The sequence below is a fragment of the Rhineura floridana genome, chromosome 7 (assembly GCF_030035675.1).
Source record: "Rhineura floridana isolate rRhiFlo1 chromosome 7, rRhiFlo1.hap2, whole genome shotgun sequence".
NCBI classification, from domain to species: domain Eukaryota; kingdom Metazoa; phylum Chordata; class Lepidosauria; order Squamata; family Rhineuridae; genus Rhineura; species Rhineura floridana.
Window position 1 is genome coordinate 81,338,427 of NC_084486.1, and position 21,761 is coordinate 81,360,187.

Here is a 21,761-nt window from a genome sequence, read left to right on the forward strand (position 1 = left end):
CTGGGTGGTTTACAGTAATTACAGTAATTAGTCCCATAATATACTATTAATATAAGGTTATGAAGATTTGGAACCAGTATTTATCTTCATTTTCTATTTCTTTTTCTTTTCTCATCTATTTCATTTTTAGAAACTACCTAGCTCCTCATTAAATCCCATATGCTCACCTGCACAAAAGCTTATTTCACACTGCACATTTTTTGACATAGCAGAAAATGCGTCTAGCTGCACATTAGAATAAACACATTAGAATAAACCCCAATTTGCATTTCAGAGCAATATGCAAATGATGCATATTGTCCAGAAGGATGATGGTGCAACAATATAGCTATGGATGATATTAACACATGTATTCCTATTTCAAGGGTACGGATGTTCAGGCCTGAGGCCCAAATGAAGCCTTCCAAGCCCCTCTATCTGGCCTTCTGTGCTCTCACCAGGCCATGGGCCCAGCAAAGGTCACACCCCTCACAGCTTTGCTCCACATTCTATCCTCAAATGCTTTTACCAGACTGGAATGCGTCCTTGAGCTATGTTAATGTCTCTTGCTTGCCTGGAAGGAGACAGGTGTTTGTATAGATTGGCAGGAGCATTCAGTAAGGAGGGGCACACCTGGCCTCCCAGCAGCAGAGTATCTCCTGCTTACCAGGAGGGAGAGGGGAGGGGCAAGGAAAAGGGAAGGGGAAGGTTCTGTGCTTGCATTGGCAGAGCCAATCTGGCACTCCTGCTGATGTGTTCACACAGTGACAACCTCACCACCACCTTGCCGCTCCCTCTCCCAGTACACAACAGTGACTCCACTGCCAGGAGGCCAGGTGTATTTATTTATTTATTTATTATATTTATTAGTCACTTTTTCCCCAAAATGAAACTCAAAGCGACTTACAAAAAAGAAAAAAAATATCTCAAAAACATATACAGAATAAAGATAACAGTACAAAAGCATACCAAGCAAAACTCAATACAATAAATAGAATACAATAAAAATCACAATACGCAATACAACTCAAATATAGATTTTCTGCTATCCCCTCCTGTCCCCAAAACTCAGAACCTACTAGTTCAACCATCGTAGCCAAGAAACCTCCCCCCCAGGCTTCGGCTACAGGGAGCCCCACTTCAGGTATGTTTGGTGGCAGAAGCCACCTTGGAAACAAACAAACAGGGTGCTGCATTGGAGATGGAGGCAGGGTGTCTCCATGTGCCAAGCAGGGGGTCTCTGCAGATGCAGGAGTGCCATGGGGCAACTCAGCAGGCAGCCCCCACCTGTGTGTGGGTCCAGAGGTGCAGCATCAGGTGGGAGCTCTTGATGTAGATCTTCTCACAGCCGGCATAAGAGCAGGTGTAGATGGTCGTCCATTTGGGAGGCCAGAAGCAGCGTTCCCTCTTGGCCTTGGCTTCTAACAGCTCCCGTGAGGAGGAGGGTGGGGTGAGCAGGCCCCCTGGGGCAGAGGCCTGGGAGGGGAGGCTCTCCTCTAGGAAGCTGGAGGCACTTGGGTGCGGATGGAACTGATACTAGAGCAGGTGGGTGAAGGCCGGGTGGTAAGACGGTGGCTGCGACTGCGGCTGCAGCTGCAGGGGTGCTCCCTGGTCCTCGGAGGTCGCAAAGAGGTCATCGGGCTGAGCGGCAGCATCTCCGTGCCAGGGGTCTGCAGGGAGCCAGCAGCCAGCATACAGGAAATGGGGCTGCCCTCCTGTTTGATCCCAGGACAGGGCTGAGATGCCAGGCCCATCAGGGGGCCGCAGTCCATCTACATAGTCCAGCTCCAGCTCCGGCTTGATGCTCTCTGCTGCGGTAGTTGCCCGGCGAAATCTTGCCAAATATGAAGGTATAGCCCCAGGTAGGGAGTTAGTTTTGCTTTTCCTTCTCTGCCAAGCATGACATCGCAGAGTTTCATGTTTCTGCGTATTGGCAGAGAAGCCTTTCTTTTTTAAAAAAAGCTAATTCCAGAGTGAGAGCCCTGCTGATATGCTACAGTATATGGTGGTACCCCTCCTCACTATCTGCTTCTGTGGGTTGGTGTAAAAATCTCTGACTTTTGCATGGCTGGAATGGAGCCTACTGTACAAAGCTAAGAGTCACATCCTTTGATCTGCCTTCTTTTGCCTCTGGACACACCCACCACCACTGCCATGTGGCCCCCAGAAGGTTCTCCAGTAAGTAAATATGGGCCTTGGACTAAGATTCCCCACCTCTATACTTATTTGGTTAGCCCCCCCCCAAAGAATTGTTGAAATGGAGGGTTCCTTTTCCAGAAACAGGATATGTTTCAGCAATCCTTTCATCTCACTTAGATCACCTCCCATTTGGGCTAAGCTCTAAGAGTCAGTTTTGAACCAGGTAAGCTGATCCTGAGGAAAGCAGGAATGTGTGGTTCAATGGATAGATCTACTGCATGTGTACCCTCGCCAATACTTTCCCAGTAGCATAGGATAGTGCAATGGTTTTCAAACTTTTTTCCCCATGGGCCACTTGAAAATTGCTGAAGGTCTTGGTGGACCACTTAATGATTTCACTGCCTGCTATAGCAATTGTAATGCATTGTGCTAGATGCTGCATGATTTCTAATTGTCTTTTTTATTGCTTCTTTAATTTCTAATATATTTTATTTTATTGTATTACAATATGCATTCCATAGAATTCAAACTGTAATAAAATAAAATACAATATATAAGAAATAAAGGGAGTAAAAATACAATTAAAATCAATATAAATATTTAACCTGAATGAAGCTCACAGACCACAGCTTGGGAACCCCTGGGATAGAGGATCTTCCCCAGTTCTATTGGTATTTATTTTGAGATAGATGAACGCATGTGCACGAATGAGCTCTCTTTCACAACTGATATGACATGAGAAAAAACAGTAGAGACAATTATGCAGTGGAGAGGAAAACAAAGAGAGACATTGTTATTAAGTAGACTGTCCCATAACGTCTTAACTTGAGCACTAGAATGCTCATTTTCTCCTTTTTAACATCATCCCTTGGGACTCAGCATGTTAGAACATATCACTAACAGAATTAGGAGAATGACTTAACTGATGTGCTTGGAAATGGAGAATTTATCCTCCCTACTGTGTAGGGGACATTTTCACTTGGTTGCAGATTTAATAAGATGCAGGAAAATGAGCTAACTATAGATTCAAGGGAGTTGTAGAGGAGGAAGACTCTTTTTAGCTCAGCCTACGAACGATTATCCCAATACAAGAATATGGATTTGTTTGTTTTCAGAAGGACCTGGGGAGGAGGGAGAGAGAAAAAAGACCACTGAACAAAGTAGGGACACTTCAGAGTTTCTCATCAGGCAAATTTCTCCCAGTTATTGGACATGTCAAATCACATTAGTCTTGTTTCCAAAGTGGAGCCTATTAAGAATCATCTATTGGTAGTTTTCTTATAGCTGAATTCTGTACAGAGACCTATATAGTTCCAGGGTGCCACATATTACAATTCCTTCAGTTCATTGTGACTTCCCTCCTCCTGCACTTTAATGATATGGATATGTGCATTGGTAAAACACTGCAAAAAAGGCAATCTTGATATGATCATACATGCTGCATGTGTGTAATTGAGCATAGTGACATATCACCACGAAAAGCTGCCTTGGGGCCAGCAGGTTTTTATTGCTTCCCAGAAGGTTCATTGCACATGTTTGGAGTCTTCCTACATCCCTGTATTCCTGCTGCATCCTCAAACCTGCTGCACTCTGTTAAGGTTATCACTGAAAACTCAGCTTCTGGAATCAGTCAGATTCCTGGATTAAGCATGTAAACTCAACAGACTTTTCATAAAATCTAAACTGCTGACATCATTTCATAGCAAAATTGGGTATTTATATCCACTCTACAAGAAAGAGATAGGACCAGCATTGATCTTGGCATGCCTAAATCTGTTTGGACATCATCATAGAAATCAGCACTATATGCAACTTTTTTACTTAAACACATGCTGTCACCATATCTAAAACTCAAAAAACCTTCGGTCTTAAAGGTCTTCACTAGCCATCAAGTTCTAGTTTATATATGTTTACTGGGAGGAAGGGTAGGATATTAATTTAACAAATAAATATTACAGTAAAATCTAAATATCTGTAAAAGGGATTTTTTCCATATTCTGTATCAGATATTAAATAAATGATGTAAAATTAGTATGACTATAAATTTCACTGCAAGTGTATTTGCAAGAAATACTTTACAGGTTTTGCATCCATAATTTATGAAATGAATTGGCAAACCTAAAACTTTGGTGCTCTCAGGAAAAGAATACAGTGCACTTTTCCTGGGTTGCACTTTTGAAATGCAATGAGATTGCATCTGTGAATGCTCCTTCCATGATGAAAAGTCCCTGCATATGCGAGAAGGCTAGCACCTCTTTCCATTATATGCTGTCTTTCCACAGGCATGGATTTGATACAAGTGTGTGCATTCCTAAACTGAACTTTGAAATGGTGCAATATAAGCTCCACAACTGGTGATACGATTGTATGGTAGATGAGCAAGCTTGAACACCACTTTGACCTTTCACCATTTAGATAACATCAGGTGTAAACTGGATTCTCCACTGAATGGCTAACCACATTCAAAAAGGATGGTTCGTATGGCTCATCCAACTCAAAAAAGGTAGAGGTTGTCCTTGATGCTACCTGTATGGTGGGTGGGGAAGAGCTAATTTCCCCACCATGCAGTATCAGTACTGCCAAATGTATATACTGAGATTGAACTGTAAAATTTAAATATGAATCTCTTTATAGTGACAGGGTTGGTAGGAGGTAACTAGGGGCTACTGCCCCTGCTCGCTTTACTTGCCAACCCCGCCCACCAAAGCTCCTCTGACCCCCTGTGGATTGCCAAACCTCCCCCCTCCCTCCACATGTCATCAAAGGTCTCCCTTACCCCCCACAGAGGTCACCAGAGCCCTTCTCCTTCCCACCCCACAGAGGTTGTCATAGCCCTCTCCCTTCCCCCCACAGGAGTTATTCACACTTCCCCCAAAGGTCGCCACAGCTCCCCCTCCCTCCAAGTGTCACCAGAGCTCACCCTCTCCCCCACAGGACGCTGAAGTTCTCCCTTTTGTAAGTGTGATGTTTACAAATATTTATATATAGGAAGCTATAGAATGAGTGCAAAGGAAGAGTAGACTGATGTCTACAGGAAGGCACAAGTCATAGCATACGTTAAGGAAAAGATCCAAAACCCTTATAATTAAATAACAAAATTGCCCCCCCTTGTAATTTATGTGCTTTACAACCTTGTTGAAATTGGGACAGTAACGGCCCATGTGTCAGAGGCATGAATTCCACAAACATGTTTCACATAAACCTTGAATTTTTCAACTTCACTGTTTCTAAAAAATGCATTTGTGTTATTTATCATTTTCTTTCCAAAGGCTAAGGAAAATGATTTCATTAAAAAACATCATAAATAAATAATTTGGGAACAACAATGTAATCTCAATCCCCCTACACACAGAAAAACACATCAAATTTAACATCAACTAAGCTCTGGTTATTAAAAGCTAAGGCAGTGTGCAGGCTTAGTGTGTACACCAGATAATAAGGTGAATTGGGATGATCTGGGGAAGATCTTCACATTTCTGAGTCAGACTGCACTATTAACAAGGTGGTTTAAGGAAGATCAGGGACTCTCTAAGCTTCGGATTTGTTTTATGGACTTGGCTGCCCAAATATTATATGGCGCAAAATAGGGATGGGGTGAAATTTGATTCAGTGACCATTTAAAGCCGACTATCAAATTTGCACTTTCCAAAACACTATGAGAACTGAATCACAGCCATCCTTCAAAATTCTTACTTATCCAAATTTTCCAAAGCAGAGCTCCAACCAACCAATGTTTTAAAAAATGCATGTTACCAGAATGTGCACACAAAAATGAATGTATTAGTGAAAATAACATACAACAATGCATCATATTAGGAAAATATGCTTGTAAAAATGTGTACATTAGTCAAAACTGCATTAAAATGTGTTTATTAGGAGAAATTCATACTAAAATGTTGAAGAATTTACATGAGGATTTTTTTAAAAAAATTGCAAATGACTTTAGAAATGTGGAGAACTTAATTTAATATTGGAAAAATGAGAAACTGAGAGAACCAACATTGACAGATCCTTCTTATCCATAATCCAAAACCAAGCAGACTGGGGAAACTCCCAGAGCACACGTGGGGGAAGGGGTGGAGAGGTGGGAGGAATATTTCATTTTGACAGACAGGTCTAGCTTTTAATCATAATGAATTATTTTCCCAGGGCATTCCTATAAGAAATGATTTGGGGGAGGGATTAAAATTATATTTGTTTTTCACATGGATTTATGTCTTCCCCTATGCAAGTCAATTGAGAAATCTCTATCGTATCACCTAAAACCTTTCTATGTGTGGTGGGGGAGAAGCCCACCCCCAATCAACTGTCCCCAAAAGAGGGGGATGATATTTCTCCTACCCCAGTCTTGCCTAGGTAACTATGCTATTTTCTCTCTCTCTCCCTCCCTATGAAAGTCAACAAAGAGATATCTCTCTCCCAAACAGAAGAGAATAAATTTCCGAAAACGGAGGGGGATAGAACTCCACTCTTCATCTTTGTGGTAACATGGCCTTTCTGGGGGTGACATTCCTTACCACCATCTTTCCCAGGGATTTATCCTATTTTCCCACCACTATCCTGCCCCCCAAGTCCTATTGTACCCACTCCAAAATGATAAAGGCTCCTCTGTGGGAGAATCACTGCAGCTATAATTCTGAAATTTGGCAGGCTTTGTGCACTGAGTGAATCATGGGGCAAACATGTTACTGCATGTCATAATTCAGGCAGAAAATGAAAAAGTTACAGACTTTTCTTTCCCTGGGTGTGTCTGCCTACAATTTGGCAGGTTTAATCCAATCTGGAGGTGCTGCTATGCCTCAAAATTTCATCCACTTCTGTGAAAAGGGAAAAAAGTTATGGCTATTACAATGGGTATGGGAGGGGAAACAGAGTTTTTTAATGATCTAATTCAGTTCTGAATAGTGAGTTGAATTTGGAAGACACAGAACAGCTGTGCTTCCCAAAGTTACAGAAACTGGTGCACATCCCTAACAAATGCTTCTTTGAAAAATAGGACTTTGGAACAGAACAGTAGGATCAGAAATAAGATTTCTTAAAACACCTAATGTTATAAATATCTAAAATGTATTCAGCATATAGACAGGATTAAGCATATGTTTAAATAAGGATTGCCCAATTTAGCCTCAAGATTCAGTTGGACCCCTATCCGATGCTTCAGAAAACACTTTGCTTTGGTATCAGTGCTTCATAGGCTGTCCAATTTGGTTCAAGGTCCATCTGGGTTTCTTTCATTCCTACCACCACACCCATTCCCTGTTGCTATTTTTTAAATATACTAGACCCTACAGAGTGGATAAACCCTGCCAAATTAGAGGCAAACAGGTCCATAGGCTTGGGGCTGGAACCTTTTTAAAATTTGAGGAATTTATTTGTTTTAAAAGGAAACATCTACAACCTTTTATTTTGGTGCAACACTTTATGAAATTTGCAGGCAAGGTTACATCTTTTGAGGGCACACATTCTGCCAAATTTCAGAAGGGCAGCTGTAAAGGGAGCCATTACATGTTTGAGGTGGGTGAGAAAGGAACTGTAATCTCCCCTAATGTTTTGAGGGTAATGTCCTGAAATTTGCCATTACGAGAGAGGTGCCCCTGGCCAAATTGCAGACAAATGGTTCAGGATTTTTAGGGCTACACACTTTTAAAGTTGGTATTAGAACAAAAAAAGGAATTCGCTTTCTAGGTAACAAGCTAGTCCTGTCATTCACAACAGAGCTCTTCCTCAACCCTCTTCTCATTCTGGTGTTTGTTCTCCCTTTCCCCATCATCCCACTCTTGCGTTAAGGTATAATGATATTGGTTAGAGACACTATTTTTTCTTTCAGCAGACCCTTCTCTGATGATTTATTTTCTGGATGTCTGGATCACCAAGACATCACAAATAGCTTCAGTGGCCCCCCTCTTCAACTTGCACCACCTTTTACAGATCCTGCTTTCCTCTAATAAACCAAAAATCCCTCTGAGACACTTCGACCCAGGAGTCAGGATTTGTTCAGATTCAATGCATACCCCAAGCTTAATTCTCTCCTACTTAAAACGATGAGACACAAGAATGCTTAACTTTGGTTTGATGTTGCAATCATTCTAATAATCAATGAAGTAACCATTTGGATTGAAGGCCATCAGTTTCAACATTTCTGCTTTGTTACTGATCCTAGTTACACCATGCATTATTAAGCAATTACAGCATAATGGTGGGGGGAACTCACCAGTAAAATCTGTTTGGTGTGATCCGTTCATGCATGATCTGCCACCTTCTTCCAAAATCCATAGAGCTATACAGCTGAAAGATAGGAAACCAAATAAGTGAAACTATAACATGCAGGAGAGTGGCACATGGACATTAATGGTGAAATAAGTTTGCTCCCCACTCCTTCAATAAAACAAGCAAACAAAAAGAAAACTGGTGGCAATCAGATATATGCTAAATATTTGACATTATACATATGACACTTGACAGTACATCATATGTAACATTTAATATTAAAGCACTGATAGTAAGAATTTGTTGACCATTCATATTTAATCTATATTCAGTATTTTAGTACCAATACTAAAGAGTAGCTAAAAAGGGTTGTATCCAATGCTACTCCTATTCAGAGGTGACCCACTGAAATTAATGGGCATTACTAACTTGGATCCATTAATTTTAATAGGTTTACTGTGAGTAGGGCTTGGTTGGATACAACCTAATATTATTAAATGACATCATGTTGATATTCAAAATTCCATGTTCTGTAGTTAATGAACTGCTTGACTGCTATGAAACCAAAATAATATTCAACAATAGATATTCAACTTGGACCAAAAGGAGGTAGCAGTTGTAGCCATTTGAAGCAGTTTGAAGATAAAATTTGTCGATATATCAGGCAAAAGAATGCCAGCAGATATGTTGCCGCCTTGGGCTTCTTCTGGGAGGAAGGGCAGGATATTAATTAATTGATTGATTGATTGATTAAATAAATAAATAAATCCACAGATCTCTGTGGGCAATAAGAAGGCTGAGCAGCTGGTTCATTACACACACATCACCACAACTATGGCTTCACAATGAAATAAATGAAAACCACTTAGGACCGACTAAGGTGTGTGTGTGTATGTTTGTGTGAGAGGGAAACATACAAAGACACTAAGAATTTAATAATATAAATCAGACAATGCTGAATAACATGAGACAGACTAAGTACAACAGACTACCTAAACTTGAAAGTAAACTCCTCGAACCAGACTTATTCTAAGTGGAACAGGATTCTAATAAGAACAAGCAAATAACACAAGACTCAAAAACAGCAGCAATATTACACTAAAAGGAATTAATGAAAAAGAACTGTAGGATGTGAAAGAAAGGGGGTGTAAAGGAATGGTCTGGGTTGGAATTAAGCAAAAGAAAAACCTTGCTTCAACTTCTTCACCAGAATTATTTTAATATTAATAACATTCCTGTCCCAAAACTTGCAAAAAAGCAAGAGGCATGTAAGGCCAAGGCTTCTATTTTCTTCAGCATCCCACCCCAAAGCATTGCTTTGCAAGGTCTTGACCTGTTAGTCACACAACAGAGGTCTCCTTCCCACCTCTCCTCAAGGTCTCTTGTTTATCCATGCCTAAGTCCCATGGCAGAAAAGAGGGGTGAGGGCCCCACCCAGACACAACTGGGCCAATCAGGAGTACTGCATGACCAATAGCCTGATTCCTACATGGGCCAACCAGTTCTTCTGGCCTGTACTTTCCTCCTGGCATCTCATGTGACCACACAGCCACTAGCTATCTTGTCTAATAGGCCAGCCTGTCAGCAGTTTGAAGAGCCTCACTGCCTCTTCCACTCCTAGCCTCTCCCTCCCATCATCCTTTTCTCTCCCCCTACCTCTGACTGCCTCATACATTCTGGCAGCAGGTAGCAGCTAGTGAGGCAATACAGGTGAGGCACCACTGCCCTCCTGGCTTCTAAATGTGGAAGGTCACTGCTACTGACCAAAAGGAGGAAGAGGGTCAAGCTGTGGAGAACTCAGCACACGGCAGCAGGGGCATCAGATTGGCTCTGCTGCCATACACCACACCGAGCTCCTGCACCTCTCCCCTCTCCCCCTTGGTCAGCAGCACTGACCTGTGGCATTTGGAAGATGGGAGAGCAGTGGTACCCTGGCTGCTACTACAGGCAACAGAACCAATCCCCCCTCAGAGTCTCATCACAAGAACAGCTGAAACCAGATCTTACTAGGGTGAGAGAAAGGGACCTTATTAATCACGCCCCATAAACAAAGAAATAACACAGGTAGCAATGTCAAAGCCTTTATTCAGAAACATTCAGTTTTAAAGAGACCCTGAAAGGCAAGATACTGTGGGGTTGCCAACCAAGCAGGGCTCCTGTGCTTTAGATGGTGGTTCGATTGATGGCAGGGTAGCAGATTCAGTATCTATCATTTAACCAGGTCCATGGCAGGGACATCCACGTCATCTGTCCATCATGGATCTTGCAAGAGTACAGGAGTAAATAGGTTTACAGCCTTACAGAGAAACAGCTGGGACCCTTCTAGTCACTTTTATTGGTCATGGGGCAGGCCTCCCTCCTGGCCTACAGAGAACGGAGAGTGGGAGAGAAGCCTGTGGAGAGCATGGGAAAACACAGAGATTAATGAGCTATAGTCAGCAGCAAAAGCAGCCAGAATGCATAAAAGAGGTTTGTGAGGAGGTGTGAGAGAGGAATAAGTAGTGCTACCTGGGTGCTTAGTCAGTACTCATGCTTTATGCTCCTTGCAAGGGGAGACTGCAGTGAATATACTTCCCTACAGTGTCTATTTGTTCTATTCTGTGTATCCGGGCTATGATACTGCAATGCAATTATGTTCGCAAATCTTTGGCCTATTGGCAATGGCTGAAACGATATACCTGGCCGTTGCCAACAGAGCACTTACCTGCGTGTGGAGATGAGTGTCTCCTCTGTGTAGAAGACACTGCTCCACAGTTTTGAGGGTGGGGATGAAGAAGGCAAATACGTAAGTCTAATATAGTTCAGAGAAGACACAAGTTCCAATATGTGTTGTGATGCTGGGCTATTTTGTGCAAACTGCTCCCTTTGTATGGAAACTGAACTTTGACCATAGCTTCCCATCATCAGAGTTCCCCTTTATGAGCTCTATGTGACACGGGACCAGTGAGATACAGCTTTATGTCACTGATCCTATCATCTGAGTCCCCATCTGCATTTAAAGCAATATCATACCACTTTAAACAGATGTGAGGCTGGTGTGAAGTGCCACTGTTGGTGGGAGTGTGGCTGTAGATTGAAAGGATAAAGAATCCTGGGAGCTGTAGTTCATTAAGGATGCTAAGAGATTTGTTAAGAGATCCCTATTCCCTTCACAGAACTATAGTCTCCAGAGTGGTTTAACAGTCAGCAGGGCCGGCTCCAGGAATGCTGGGGCCCTTGGGCCCTTGGGCCCCGGGTCCCTCCGCTCCCCTTCCACGATGCGTGGCACAAGCTGCCCTTACGGAAACCTCGGCTACCATCTTGATTGATGGCAACCCTGCATACGCAGTGCGCGCAACCGCAAAGAACAGCAGAGAAATGTAGGTGAAGCGGGGGGGATGGTGGCGGGTGGCAGGCGGCGGGTGGCAGGTGGCGGGTGGCTCAGAAGCTCTTGTCTTGCTATCTGCAGTGCGGCTCGTGCCATGGATTGCGGAAGGGGAGTGGAGGGCCCCTCAGGGCCCCCCAGGGGCTCCTGTAGCTGTGGGGCCCTTGGCCCAGTGCCCAACCTGGCCGCCCTTTGGAACCGGCCCTGACAGTCAGTCCCTCCTCACAGGGAACTTTGAGAATTGTCACTCTGTGAGATTAATAGGAGTCTCACAACTCTTCTCTCAATGGGAGGAAATAATTCCTGCACCAGGTATGAGGCTGGTATGAAGTTACATCATTGGCAGGGGTGTGGCTGTGGATTGAAGGGATATAGAATTAGGGTTAAGATCCTCTAGCTGGGCCTAATCCGCTTACATGACTTGCCTTTTTTCTGCAAATGTCTTCTTTGTTCCAGTTCAATACAGAACAAAGAGCCAGAAGTTATGCATTCTGAACTTGTGGGAGAATGGAGAGTTGGAACCATATGCTTCCCCTCCCTCCTGTTCCTGGATTACCACTGGCTCCACTGGGCTCCCTGTAGAAGCACAGGCTTCCCCAAATCCCAATTCCCCCCCAACTACTTCTGTGGCATTGGAAAGGGTGGAAAATGCTGTAGCCTGCACTGGAGAGGCAGATCCCCTTCCATGGGCAATCTGGTTTCCCTTGTTCTCCTCTGAGAAGGCTGCAAAAAGGCCCAGAAAAGCCATATTGCATGCAGCTTCTCTCGCAGCTTGCGACTTCTCCCCCCTCATTTTTTTTAAGGAGGGAGGATTGATACTAGAGAAATTAAGGGGCAATCTTGGAGCATCTTCTTAATGTGAATGAGATGGTCTAGGATTCCCTGTTAATCTCTGTAGCGTTAACCCTTTAATGATATTTGACTTTTAAAAAACCCAGTGTCAGAAATTAAAGCTGAAATCCTATACCTTCAGGATTGGTCTACAAACAGAACAAATGGGTGGGTTTTAAAAAAAATCTGGTCCCAAGTCCGGTTAGGGTGGAATTCTCCCCCATCCCTATATAGGATTCAGTATATGTGTGTTCCTCTCCTGTGCCACCCACTCCGCACTGTTTCAGACTTTCCACTGTTGTTTTTTTGTCAGCAGAACAGTTCCACTGGCAGTGTATTCCACCAGCATATCTGAGGCATTCTGTCTCCCTATCTGCTATGGCAGTGGCTTATCTGGAATTCTGCAGGCATAATGGATCTTCTGCCAAATGCTATAGCCCCTCAGTTGGCAGATCTTCAGTGTAGGTCTGTACCCAAAAGGTACTTGAACTTCCATTGAAATTGCATGTGCCCTTGGTAATTTCCAGATTTATGGAGATTATTATAAGCATGATTTTTCCTGTTCTTACCGCTTCACACATTTTTGGCATTCTGTTTCATGAACAGCATTTAGGAGAAAAAGGTGTTTAAAGAAAATTTCTTGGGTATTTCCCACATGAACCTCCTAGAATTATTTAAGGAACTTTTTGCCTGAAAGCATTAAAGCAACAGGTGAGATAGATTAGATTATCTCCAGGAATTTTCTAGTCTTCTGATTCCATTGTTCCATTGTTGTTAGAGTGGATCATTGCAGAAGCTGCAAAAATAGTGCTGGGAGTACTAAGTTTGAAAAATGGGGAAAATATGAAACTGCTATGAAGATGAGTTTTGTTTCTCAAAAGGAACATGTACCTGTTTTTTTTTTAATGGAAGGAACCATGAAATGGAAATGGACTACCTTCAAGTCGATCCCAACTTATGGCTACCCTATGAATAGGGTTTTCATGGTAAGCAGTATTCAGAGGGGGTTTACCATTGCCTCCCTCTGAAGCTACTCCTCCCCAGATGGCTAGGGCCTGCTCAGCTTGCCACAGCTGCACAAGCCAGCCCCTTCCTTGTCTGCAACTGCCAGCTGGGGGGCAACTGGGCTCCTTGGGACTATGCAGCTTGCCCACGGCTGCACAGGTGGCCGGGCACGTAACCCCTGAGCCACTCACTATGGAGGTGATCTTTAGCTGGCCCTTGACACCCAGGAGACACGAGCGGGGATTTGAACTCGTAGACTCTGGACTTCCAGCCAGGCTCTCCTCCCCACTGTGCTATACCAGCTGTGTGGAAGGGATCATACTTGAATGAAATTCATGTTAAATAATTAGGGGGGTTTTTTAACCTTTAAACGTATCTCTAGCTTTTCAGTTTGAGAAAAAAAAATCAAAGATAACAGAAGAAAAATCAAATACACACCAAAACAACCATATTGTTGTGTGCACCCCAAATCTCTGAGCGGTGAGAGATTTCAGCGGTTTCTGTTCTTACCCAGGATTTGGTTTCCTTGGAATGAAGGTCAGCGGAGACTGTGGTGTCTTTAGGATATATCATTTATTTGCACACATTTAAAATCTGAGCATAAGATGGAAGGGCTCTCAGCACAAACCCTCCAACAGATCTTGCTTCCCCATTAGGCTTCTAGGAGGGGCTTCCCAAAGCCATAGGTTTGGATTCAGCACAAACAGTGAGGCAAGCCTCTCTGTGTCTTTCCAGCTCCAAGCTCTGCATCAGACTAAACACCAGATCCACCTCCTGCCCCAACCAGGTGAGGGAGCAGGGCTACCCTCGATCCTATGGTAACACATTTGCTCTTGGCTAGATCCTTCCAGATACAGAATTACAGGCTTGGAGGGTACCTACCAACCATCATCCAAACCACCCCCCACCCTCAATCCTATAACACTATATAATAAAAATGACCAAATACAGTAAAAACAATCATCTGCGAATAAAAAAACAGCAGAGAAAACGGAAAAGTAGAGTAAACTGAAGAAGAGCAATAGCTCAGGGGTAGAGCATCTGTCTTGCATGCAGAAGAACCCTGGTTCAATCTCTGGCATCTCCAGGTTGGATGTGGAGAGTCTCCTGCCTGAAACCCTAGAGAGCCTCTGCCAGACAGTGTAAACAGTACTGAGCTAGATGGACCAATGGTCTGGCTCAGAATAAAGCACAGGCACATATCAGGTAAACTAACCTCCTCAAAGCCTCCAAAACAAAAGCTTTTTACACAGTGCCAGAAGTCCTGGAGTGATAGGGCATGTGCCCATCATGTAGAGAGAGAACTCTAGAGCCTGCATCCAAAAGCTGGACTGAAAACCTCCTGTCCCAAACACCAGATCTCCAAAGGTAGGGAGATGCAGGGGAATTAGGTTTGTAGGGTAGGGAGAGGATAGTCTAGCTCCAGGCCACTAAAGTCTTCAGTGTTCAATACCAACAGTGTGGCTATTGGTTATCTCCAGAAAAGCATTATTGGTGTGTTGCAGTATTTTGTACATTTGGAAGAGTGGGATATGTTTGGAATAAAGTGTGTGTCAACTCCATCAAGATTGACAGAATAGTCTGTGAATCATTGGTGAGAAACCATCAACATCTGTGACATGTGAATGTTGGGAGTTAAGTGTTCAGATACCACTTGGCAGTAATATGTGACCAAATGCAATGTCACTTTCCCCCCCAAGGGATTGGACATCAGCAAGCACAGAGGCTGTTATTTGGCTTCAATTATTTTCACTTGGCTCACATAAGTACTGTTTTTTTTTTAAAGAATAGTTTCTTAACAGCTGTAGATATGGCCAGCTCGGCAGCACTAAGCTCTTTTCATTGCAGTTAGTCTTGTGCCCTGCGGTTACTTGCTCAAAGCATCCTTCTGTCTATCATTGCAAAAGCCAAACCAGCTGCTGAACAGCTTTTTTTCCTGTCTTTGTATTAGATCTCAGGCTGACTGATGGTAGAAGGATTAAATTGAACTTGTAGCCTTTAGGCGGATTCAGATAAAGAGATAAGAAGGAGACTTTTCATTTGAGGGTGCTGGGCTTTTCTTCCATTCTTTCTACCAATCCTCTTTGAATTTCAACTGAAATCAGATAATTGAGAGAAGCAGTAGAGTTATATCATTGAGACATTAAGGGTGGGGCAGAGGAGCAGGGAGAAAGGTCCCTTTAATCCCACTGTGTTTCATCACAGCTTGGCAACAATTAATCATGGATGCAAATATAATGGTAAATTACACAATATTTAAAGAAAGCCAATTAACTAAAGGCTTCTGCAAGCACAAAAGCCAAGTGCATATGTGCCTTCTGTTCACCTTGCTTTTGGGGCCCATAGGACATGTCAAATGCAGCCAGGAGAAATATAGATGGCAGTAGAAAGCCATTTGCCATTGGTCAGTGTGCAAGGCAAAGAAATGAAAGCTGGCTTGTCATGAAGCCTGCTTCAGTTGCTGATATTATGTCTTTCCCCCCCTAGCTTCTTTCAAGAGCACATTACTAGTAATTCCATCATGTTAATGACAGAACATACTGATCTTAAACATGCATGTAACTGCAATACCACACTGAGTAGCAAGTGCCAATTGTTGCTACAGCAGCATCCTGTCACTTTCAAGTCTGTTATAACAGCTGTCTTATGCAAAATTAAATCAAACTCTATGCAGACATAGTTGCAGGCACTTTCTGCAGTGGGAGGAAGGATGATGTCCTTTCAGTCTTTACACCCACATGGGGTCTGCATGTTAAAATAGGGGCCTATGCACATAGGACCCAAAGGTTCACTCCATACAACTGAGTGTCAACACGCATATAGATAGAGGTGATCCAGTGGACATAGTGTACTTAGATTTTCAAAAAGCGTTTGACAAGGTACCTCACCAAAGACTTCTGAGGAAGCTTAGCAGTCATGGAATAAGAGGAGAGCTCCTCTTGTGGATAAGGAATTGGTTAAGAAGCAGAAAGCAGGGAGTAGGAATAAACGGACAGTTCTCCCAATGGAGGGCTGTAGAAATTGGAGTCCCTCAAGGATCAGTATTGGGACCTATACTTTTCAACTTGTTCATTAATGACCTAGAATTAGGAGTGAGCAGTGAAGTGGCCAAGTTTGCTGGCGACACTAAATTGTTCAGGGTTGTTAAAACAAAAAGGGATTGGGAAGAGCTCCAAAAAGACCTATCCAAACTGAGTGAATGGGCGGAAAAATGGCAAATGCAATTCAATATAAACAAGTGTAAAATTATGCACACTGAAGCAAAAAATCTGAATTTCACATATACGCTCATGGGGTCTGAACTGGCGGTGACCGACCAGGAGAGAGACCTCGGGGTTGTAGTGGACAGCATGATGAAAATGTCGGCCCAGTGTGCGGCAGCTGTGAAAAAGGCAAATTCCATGCTAGGGATAATTAGGAAAGGTATTGAAAATAAAACAGCCAATATCATAATGCCGTTGTATAAATCTATGGTGCAGCTGCATTTGGAATACTGTGTACAGTTCTGGTCGCCTCATCTCAAAAAGGATATTTTAGAGTTGGAAAAGGTTCAGAAGAGGGCAACCAGAATGATCAAGGAGATGGAGCGACTCCCTTACGAGGAAAGGTTGCAGCATTTGGGGCTTTTTAGTTTAGAGAAAAGGCGGGTCAGAGGAGACATGATAGAAGTGTATAAAATTATGCATGGCATTGAGAAAGTGGATAGAGAAAAGTTCTTCTCCCTCTCTCATAATACTAGAACTCGTGGACATTCAAAGAAGCTGAATGTTGGAAGATTCAGGACAGACAAAAGGAAGTACTTCTTTACTCAGCGCATAGTTAAACTATGGAACTTGCTCCCACAAGACGCAGTAATGGCCACCAGCTTGGATGGCTTTAAAAGAAGATTAGACAAATTCATGGAGGACAGGGCTAACAATGGCTACTAGCCATGATGGCTGTGCTGTGCCACCCTAGTCAGAGGCAGCATGCTTCTGAAAACCAGTTGCCGGAAGCCTCAGGAGGGGAAAGTGTTCTTGCACTCGGGTCCTGCTTGCGGGCTTCCCCCGGGCACCTGGTTGGCCACTGTGAGAACAGGATGCTGGACTAGATGGGCCAGTGGCCTGATCCAGCAGGCTCTTCTTATGTTCTTATGAGATATAATAGTTTTGCATATCATACTTATGTGTTTTTGATTCTACATGTGCAGGCCATTATTCTAAGTGACATCCAATACGTGGACATAAGTTGGATGGTCCACCAAGATGGCCTGGCAGGCAAGCAGGAATGTAGGCTACTAATGTAGGCTCATATTAAAAGGGCTTCCATATCATTGACTATGTCAGGATGGAGAACCTGTGGCCCTCCAGATATTGTTGGACTGTAGCTGCTATCATGCTTAACCATTGGTCATACTGGCTGAGCCTCATGGGAAATGGAGTCTGGAGGGCCACATATTTCTGTTCCCTGGGCTATATGATGGCTGAAATGTCATTAGGAGGATGGCACATAGTTGAGTTATCCTACAGGCCCCCCAGTGTGGCAAACAACATTGTGCAGCATTACTCAGTTACTTAACTTGCAAATGGTGGCTGCCGTCAAGGCAGAAACCACAACCCATTATTTGGTGTTTCTGCATCAACTCAGTGACCTATTTTGTGCATCATGTCAGTGACCTATTTATGTTGTTGCAGTGTTACAGGTTGCAACATTGTATGGATGCAGCAGACACTGCATTCCATCCAGACTACTTCATTGGTGATGTAGTTTGTCACTTACAGAATCAAGCTGCTGGGAATGACAGAGTTCACATATATAAACCAAGCAGGTACCACAGTTGAATAAAATTGCCTGGAGTGACAAGGCATAATGGCTGATAACTGCAGTTTCATGGATTTAGATTACAAAGTAATAATTTTAGTTCTGAGATTAATATAACCTGCCCATTTATCCTTTGGATAATATTTTTCAAAACTGTTAGAAGTAGTGATTCTCAAGTCACTTACTCCAGAATGAGAAATACAGCACATGGGAGGCACCACTAACTTCTTTTAAAAGGAAATAAAAGAAGCTTCCATATTGCACAAAACTACTTCAAAAATGTATCTATGAATGCAGATTATAAAATCTATGCCAAAGAAGAGTGCTATGCAAATTAAAAGCTTGCTTAATTTGTTTTCAAACTACTGCAGGTCTGGTAACTCTTTATCATTCTGTACTATCAAGAAAGCCTTGGCTTTACAATGAGGTAAAAAGTCACATTATTTTCCTTGCCTCCATTATTAACTCCATGTCCTTATGCTTCCATCTCACCATTTGCTATCAAGGTAATTGCACAGCCTAAGTTTTCTAGACAGGATCAGCCAAAATTGGGGTGATGTGAACTTCGTTTTCCATCATCCACCATGAATTTGGAGGGAAGTCAAATTATATGAGTGATAAATTAGTTGCTACTTCAAATTTCCATTGCCCAGCTGTTTGTGCATGTTTCAAGTTGATAACTATGCTCTGTGAAACCTGATTGTGTTCCAGATTGGCAGTGAGTCAGAAAATGTTTTAAGTAGATTCTCTCCAGGTATTTCTGTCCACCCATTCAGATTATTTTGATTTTATATTAGAAACATATCCATTTTTAGAATCAAAACACTGAACTTTCTCTCATCCCAGCCTTCCCTTCTCCTGTCCAGCCATGAAGGGGATAGGATTCTAGCTAACTGTGCAGACAATCATTGAACGATATTATTATTAGACCATACTGCATCATGTCAATGTGTTCCCCAGGTAGTTTCCAACAATACATGTGAAACAATAACGCATAAAATATAACATTCATTAAAAACAGCCAATTAATAAAACAAGCAATAGAGCAACAGCATGAGAACAATAAAACCAAAGAGTGAATACTAATTTACTCTAATGTATTCTAAATGCCTGAGAGAATCAGAGTGTTTTACTTGCTGGATAAAAAACTTGACCCATTAGGGTCTCTACTGTCTGAACATCTAGATGAAAGGTATTCTGAAGCCAGGGGGCCACAACAGAAAAGGCCCTCTGATGCATCACCATATAGCAGGCCAGGCCTGCTAACTGGATGATAAGAAGGAGCCCGCATCAGCTGCAAGGTCCAGGATGGATAATCCCATGAGACTCCTTCACTCTAGTACCATTAGACTCCATCGCTGTCTAGAGAACTAGGAGCATATTAATGGGGACTCTGGTGATAGGGCACTTTGCAGAAACACCCAATAGACAAGGCAAACAAACGAAAAACCCAAAATGCATAGTAATAAAACATACCTTCTCAGAGTCCTTACAGATACCTTGCTTCGCAAACTCAAGACATTTGGGCTATAAAGGCAAGGCACCCTACACAGATAAATGAGGCAAGGGGCCCATCAGGCAGGGAGAGACTTAGAACAAGACTCCTATACCTTTTCCACCCCACCCCATCCAAGCACCTCAGAAATACAATTGTGTGAGCAAGGCACTTGAACACCCTTGGCCACAGAGTGCCTCCTCTCACCCTTCAAATACGGCGAGGCTGTATGCTTTCCAAATTACTCCTTTTAGCCATGTGGTCACAGTGTCTCACATACAAGGTACAAGGATCCAGTTTGCAAGACTGGGCCCTGTGGTAGCCACAAAGTTCCACATAAGTTCCTATCATATCCCCATGAAGACAATGCAGAATAAAGCCACTGCTGTGGGGGAACATCAGACCCATTTTTCCTTGCACAGACATATAGCTGGAGGGAGAGAAAACAGAAAGAGTAGATGGAGTTCTACTGCAATTCTTTGATAACCACATTCTGTCCTCCAAGAAGTGAACCGTCCCACCAAGCAGACATCCAGTGGGAGAGTGGGAAGCTAGGCTGAGCCATACAGAACACATAAATGGCATCACTCACTCTCACTTCAGAGTCTAGTCCCACTTCATGTGTTTGCTCCCATCTAAAATTATTGTCAGGACCTTATAAGCTGGGGTTTGCTTTGTGGTGGTCACATCCGCATCCGCCTGCAGCTGGATTGGAAGCCATGTCTCCTGTTCACCATTGGATCAGTGAGCTAAGGGGTAGCTCACATTGTTGTGGTTGCTGCTTTAGCGTCTGTCGACCTTGTGCATGTACCCTCACTCCCCTGAGAAATGCTGCACTCTTCCTTCATATAGACAACAACACAATCATGCTGTGTGGAAAGAAGAGCACTGCATTGCCCATTTGCTTAGGCAATAACCCTCCGTGCTGCAAGGAACATCCTTGCCATCCTTGCAGCACAGCACCAGAAGACAGGGGAGTGCCTCCATATTGAATAGGCAACTACGTGACTTCCATATTTCTCCATGCTGTATTACTTGTAAAAGACAGGGAAAGTTTCACGGCAGCCTAGGCAATGTGGGGATGTTTCCCTGTCATCGTCTGAAGCCATGCTGCAAAATTTCAGCAGAATGCTGGAAGACAGGGATGTGTCCCCACATTCCCTAGGCCCAGGGACGGAGAACCTGTAACTGATGGAGTCCAACAACATCCAGAGGTCCACACAAGGTAGTTACCCCTGGCCTAGGCAATGCAGGAACAGGTTCCTTTCCCTCTTCTTTTTGCCAATGGGTGAATTTTGTCAATTTTCCTGTGACCCTTCTGAAGCATCAACAAAAGCAGGGGCTTAACTTTATGATCTGCAAACAAAGCTGTGAAGTTAGGGAATCTGTTTCTGGGTGTAGTGATAGTTTCAGCTTTCCTACATCATTATATAATAGCAAATTAGCTGGACACATACAACTAGAGAGGGCTGTTGCCTTCATGCTCTGCTCATAACTTTCCCAGAGGCATCTGATTTGCCTGTTTTGGAAACTAGATTCTATAGTAAAAAATCTGGATTCTGTGATGCGCAAAACAATCATTATCAGTGACATGAAGATTTTTTTAGATCCCCTACCAATTAATGTTTAATTCATTTTTTTCCCTTTCAGACTAATCAGCACATAGGAAGGGAGTGAAATAACTAAGCAAGTAACTACGCATTTGATCTTCCTCTCCACATGACTCGGTCTCTTCCCAAACTATCTTCTTCCAAGTTAAAAACACCATATGGCCATGTCTGCCACAGGGGGCACTGGTGATTTTAATCAGTTCCATCAGCTCTCTGAGCATGTTTGATGGGGCAAAGCTGTTGTGAACCAGCATGCCAAAAAATTACGTTCCTTCCATCTAATACTGGAAAGACCAATATTGCCCTTGGGGCGCTCAAACATTGTCCTTCA

General features: G+C 43.1%; 1 protein-coding gene across 1 annotated transcript in view; it reads right to left on the reverse strand.

Moving 5' to 3' along the window:
• The window catches only part of SORCS3 (sortilin related VPS10 domain containing receptor 3), an 800,669-nt gene that overhangs the window by 302,650 nt on the left and 476,258 nt on the right, over window positions 1–21,761 (reverse strand). The window contains exon 5 of the mRNA XM_061636066.1: window positions 8,330–8,403. Within this exon, the coding sequence (XP_061492050.1) occupies window positions 8,330–8,403 (74 nt within the window). The remainder of the gene's footprint in view (window positions 1–8,329; window positions 8,404–21,761) is intronic.